The sequence below is a fragment of the Gymnoscopelus microlampas genome (assembly GCF_963454915.1).
Source record: "Gymnoscopelus microlampas genome assembly, chromosome: 20".
Lineage (NCBI taxonomy): Eukaryota > Metazoa > Chordata > Actinopteri > Myctophiformes > Myctophidae > Gymnoscopelus > Gymnoscopelus microlampas.
In genome coordinates, this window is record NC_139957.1 from 18,485,352 (window position 1) to 18,491,443 (window position 6,092).

General features: G+C 40.0%; 1 protein-coding gene across 1 annotated transcript in view; it reads left to right on the forward strand.

The window, feature by feature from the left end:
* The window catches only part of frmd6 (FERM domain containing 6), a 30,939-nt gene extending 25,129 nt beyond the window's left edge, over positions 1–5,810 (forward strand). The window contains exons 12-14 of the mRNA XM_084045529.1: positions 53–190; positions 972–1,063; positions 1,415–5,810. Of these exons, the coding sequence (XP_083901655.1) occupies positions 53–190; positions 972–1,063; positions 1,415–1,705 (521 nt within the window). The 3' untranslated portion in view covers positions 1,706–5,810. The remainder of the gene's footprint in view (positions 1–52; positions 191–971; positions 1,064–1,414) is intronic.
* The last annotated feature ends 282 nt before the right edge of the window (positions 5,811–6,092 follow it).

The window sequence follows — 6,092 nt, forward strand, 5'->3', positions numbered from 1 at the left end:
TGATTCATAATGTTTGAACAGGTTTAAATCAACCACCATTTGTTCATTACAGAGATTGAAATGTTGGTGGACGACCCCAAGGATTATGAGGAGCTTCATGAGATGGCCCTGGAGCTCAACCAGGACCTGTGTATCCATATAACTGAGGACATGCTGACCATGTCTCCTGACCAGACTAATGGATACTCAGGTACTGCCTTGCTGTCTCATCTGATTAATCATTTGTCAGGGTCACAAGGAACATAACTCAGTTTCTTGAATGTTTTTATCAGAAGCACTTCACAGTACCGTGCACAGACCCATTGGGAAGTCAAGTAACAGGCAACACATACAGCCTCTTAGCTAGCTAGCTAGGTCCATTAACAGACCATATTGGGAATATGTTTGAGGCTTTATTTGTGTTGTCTGTGGTCATTTTAAAATGCTGGCAGTCTGGCACTCTTGTTGAATCCATAACAAGAATTGGCAGATAAATAAAAAATTACACAATGCTTGTCCACAGATGCCACACAAATGTTGCATCTGTGGACAAGCAGGCAGCATGCATCTATCTAATTAACAGCATTAGCATATTATGTGAGCATGCTACCAGTATACATCTGGAGAACGTAATTAGCATGATACAACTGATACAAAGAAATAGAGAGCTAGGGGGTGAGGTGCACATAGTACACTACTGTGCACATTCCACATCGTCCCGTTAATTCTGTGCTGATATTTTCCTTGACATTTCCTTGGTCATCTGGAGCTGTTATATACTGCTCAGTAGTTCTCAAAATGGGGTCTGTGTGACCCCAGGGGTCCTTGAGGGGGTTCTAGGGGTTTCGCAGCAAAGTTAGTTAACATAGCATCAATATCTGTTTAACTTAACTTTTCAGATTGGGGATCCAATATTAATTTGGGGTGACATTGACATGAAAAAGTTTGAGAACCACTGCTGTAGCTAACCCTTAGTCCTCTGTGTTTCTCAGGACTCATTGTAAAGGACGTTAGCTCCTCCACTTCTAGCTCCTCAGAGACTGTGGTCAAGATGAGAGGCCAGAGCATCGAGTCTCTTCCTCAGGTAGGCCATCAGCACTGTTACACAACACCACACTTAAACACATACTCTACACACAATGTCCTACCCACCATACAATGGCTTAATGATGTCATGCATCACAAATCCTAATTTACGGTATGCTTCTGTGACAAAGTGATGTGCGACAAGGCACTCAACAGAAATGACGTATTTTCAACTGAACATTTTAACACCGGCTTGGTCTCTATGGAGAACACAAGAAAACAATTAGCAAATATGAAAACAATACGGAAATATCCGGAAAAACAAGCACCAAACTTAAGAGAACTCGGCAACATCCAGACATTAAATATATTGTATTCATTCAGTCATTCGCCTTTTCATCTCCCACAGACATCTGCATGCAAGAAGCCTCAGTCGTCGACGGACCGACACAGCCAGTCTCTGGATGACATCCGGCTCTACCAGAAGAGCTGCATGCAGTGGGCAGAGCTCTGCCAGGACACCGCTCACAGCTACACGTTCGGCTGCGCAGAGGAGCTCAACAACGGCTGTGGCCACCAGGGTCTGGCAGAGCAGTGCGTTGGGATCCGGGGGGAGCAGCACCCCTTCCCCATCAAGAGGACCAGCAAATACTTCTCCCTGGACCTGACCAGCGACGAGGTCCCAGAGTTTGTGGTGTGATGGGTGAGGGTGAAGTGGACATAGGTGACCTCAGTGTGACCCTATTCTTCCATGTCAGTCAGACCTGTAGACTCCTGGTGGGAGGGGAGCGTTGGAGGTATGATGATAGATGGAGGTCTCCATATGTGGCCATTAACAGCACTCAATGAGTGAACTGGCCCTGAATTGTCTTAACCTGGACCTTCTTCATCCCTCTTACCACCCCACACACACACACACACACACACACACACACACACACACACACACACACACACACACACACACACACACACACACACACACACACACACACACACACACACACACACACACTAAATTAACAGACAATAAGAGCCCAGGAAGGAATCTTGGGAACTTCAATAATGGAACTAATTGGTTCAAGAGAACCTGCATTTTTACAAGTTAATTCATGCTGCTCCATTTTGACACTCTGGTTGGGAATGGAGTGTGAAAGGAAACGTAAGGGAACGTCTTATCTCCGAAAGAAGCTTCATTTTCTCTCAGAACGAATTTGGACTATGTTTTGACAAGCACGTCATTTCCAACATCGTTGATGAGCTACATTTTGTGTGTGCCTGCCTACATTGACTAAACCTATGTGAACTCACAAACTGGACTGTGTGTGGACATGCACAGTTGCACACAGGCTTGGGCATGCAAGGACACAGACACAAACAGCATATCAATGTTTCATTTCAAGGAGTATCCATCTTCCACAAAAAGGAGAAAAATTGAATTACGGGCTATGAACCAAAGAAAAACTGACGGTAAAAACAGAAATGGCAAACCCCTTTTGTGTTCAACTAATTCTCATTGTGTACAACCAATGAAATGAGTTAAGATTAAGTAGGACATTACAATGGGTTGATAACCTTTAACCACTTAAGCCCTATTCAGACATGTTCAAAAAATCTACAACTCCGCATCGCTATTTTCAAATATTTTTGAAAATGTTTTAATAAAAATAAAAAAAACTTTTGCTTATAATGACATGCCCAAAATAGGGAAGCCAGGGTGAAAGTGGTTAAATATTTGCGCACCAGTGTCACCCTCTGTCTCTTTTCTTCTAAGCAACGTGTCTTCTAACACTTCATTTTACCTCACCAGGAAGTGCAGTGTGCCAACTTATCCCTCACAGTCTCTTAATAATGTTCACAAGTGTGAACACACGCACGCACGCACACACACACACCCAATGTGCCTTCACTACACTATGCAGGATGCTGAAAACCACAAACCCTTGACCCTTGCCTTGACAATCACACATCCTAACCTTAGTCATGGAGAATTTTATAGTCCCAAGTTCTTGTAAATTCAAAGTTTTCCCCATTGATGTCTTCTTAGTCAACTTTTCATCACTGACACGATTTCAAACGGTGTACATAAATAACATTCAGCAGACTAACCTGCTTTAACATTGGTGGGGGTTTGCCTTCATAATAATGTTAGCTACTTGACAACTTTAGTATCAAAAGGTCCCATCGTGATTTCAAACCATTTCGTGTGCTGTGGATCATCACCTGACTAGACTGAGTTTCCTAGTAAGAATGAGGCTGAGTGAGTAATCCTACATGTTCTTACTTGTACCGAGCTGAGGAAGGCTCCCCTGTAATCCACATACAAAATGGAGCCATGTTGGCCATCGGCCAAAAAAACAAAACATGTTGACTTTGTTCTGCATGACTATTATCATTTCACCCACTTGTCTCTTGGTTATTGTTACATCAGAATTGTCCTTTTGTTTAGTCTGTTTGTTTTGTCTATTATTTGAAACTGGAATATGTTTTATTTTTTGTTTTCATTTACATCATTTTACCTTACTGAGATCTTTTACATGTAGTTTTGTATGGATCGTCAGACTCTCCGTGTATGTTGAAAAGTTATTCCGTGTGCAGTGGATGTCTTTCAGTATTATAAGCAATGTATGTGACAGTATTATAACCCTGTGATGTCAGATTCACATCTGTAATATCGCAGCCCTTTATACACAACAAGAAAGACTTTTTTTAATCACTCTATCTAATAGCAGTTACAAGTGAAAATGAAATATTGTTGTAATTAACAACAAATAACAGCTTATTACATTTTACAACTAGGTTTTTGCTCTATAAATCACTCAGAACTTAAATACACCACTTACGGTGTAACTGGGAATAAAAGGGTGTCGTTGACAACAGATAATTTAATTTCACATGGTATTTCTGCTCATAAATCACACACAGCTGAGACTTAAAACTGTATTTGTGCGATACTCTGCCGGAATCGATAAAGAAGGGAAATTGCCATAACAAGCTGTTGTGTTTTTAGACACTCACAACTCTCCACCTCCCCTGAAGCACCTTCCCCTGGCTCCCCATCCCTTGTCTATCCAAAACACTCACATGCACCCAACAGACTACAGCAGCTGAAGCCGAACAAATCAAACAACTAGTGAACGAGGTCTTAGTTTAACCACTTAAACCCCATATGGTTGAGCGGAGTCCCTCCGGGCTCTATGCTAGTGTCTTTTCTGTTTTCTGTTATTGTGGAGAAAGCTTTTGCTGAAAATAGCCGATTTTCAAAGAATTGTGGTTAAGTGTGTCGGCGGGTTTTTAAATATTGAACCAACGAAAAGTATTAACAAGAGCTTGTGACTAAATAATAACTACATTGGATCCCAAAGAATCCCATTTCCTGAAAAGTAACTGCTTTGGACATACAAGGTTTACACTGGCTCTATGTTGGCTCTATGTTGCTCTAGAAATTATTACTTTTTGAAAGGATGCAGATTGTTGTAACAGGCATTCAGCCGATGCGCAGTTAAAAGTCATATTGCTCTCTAGAAGATATGTTTAGAAAGGAGGGGAAAACAACATAATAACGTGTGTTTCAATGAAAACTTCGTACAACAAATTCGTTTCAGGCCTTGTGACTATCGCACAAGCAGCTTTAAACATGTCAATGCTCCAGCATATTTTTTTAAATATTTCATTCATTCATATCAATTGTCATACGTAGTGACCTCAGTTTAACTGCACATATTTACAATAGCAGGTCTATTTCTGCGGTATGCTTGTTACTCCAAATGTCACTGAAGTACATTAGAACAGCATTACTTTATTGTACATTCTGGTTTAAAGAAATCTGGAAAAGAGTGTACCATACACATCAGCTCATGACTGGGGAAATACAACATTTTGTTTAACATTTTCTCTTATCAATATCATTTAGCACTACAAGTCTTTACATGTGGGTAAACTTTTTTAAATTATTTCTTAAAGGTTATATCAAAGTGAGTAAAATGCATCTAGAGAAAGGGTTTGTAATTGTTTTCAACTATGGGATGCAAGTACTGTCTCAAAACTGCCCTAAGAGCAGAAGGAACCTTATGATTCCATATTAGAGGGGTGTGTGTGTGTGTGTGTGTGTGTGTGTGTGTGTGTGTGTGTGTGTGTGTGAGACTATCCGTAGTTATGACATGTCCCCCTTCTGTGCACAGCTGTACATCTATGTTAGTCATGGTTGCAATTCTTAACACAAGGTTTGTTTAAATTTTAAAGTATGCCATATTAATACCTCGAGACTGGTAAAACGAGAGAAAGACAACTGGCTCAGAGGCAATAAAGCATTCTTAAAAAGGTCAAGTGTATAAAGATGGATACACCTATGGATTTGATACAAAACAATACAGCATTCTATATTTCTATATTTCAGGTTGTTCCTCTCACTGTTTTTTCCACTTATATGTAATTGTTTATACTCATAACTCTAATGGGTGTTTTCTAAAATCCTGTCTTTTGACAAATGACAATGATGTCCCTTTTATGTATTAAAGCAGTGAGTGAGTGAGTGTCAAGGTACAGAGCCATACAACCACAACCCACTTTCCTGTCCTTAACATACTCAATACATATTTACACTATGTAAGAGTTTGTATGTCTGCACTATGTGTCCATAATCCTTTCTGTGAAAGGATCTCCCTTCAGGAAAAAAGTGAATGATTTTTTTTTCTTTTTGTCAAACCCTGTAGTGAAAATGTATGATTTGTAATTATGAAGTCTGGTCCGTGCCTTCTTGGTACTAATGCCCTCAAATAATCAATAAAAAGGTACATTTATTTGAACTGTTGAACTTTCCTTGTCTGGTGACATGAGTGTTGTGTTATAGCAAGTTCATTCATTCATTCAGTTAAGCAGATAACTCCCTGAGTGTACAGATTATGTTTTAAAGAAAGAGCTAGCTAGTGGGAAAAATAAAGTAGCATCATGACAACAACAAAAGCAAAACACATAATACCCCTAAAGTAATGACATCATTAAAACTCAATACCACTATAAGGTAAGTTGAATGTTGATACAGTAGATGTGAATGTGCTGCCCTCTGGAGTAACATCCAACAGCACAGC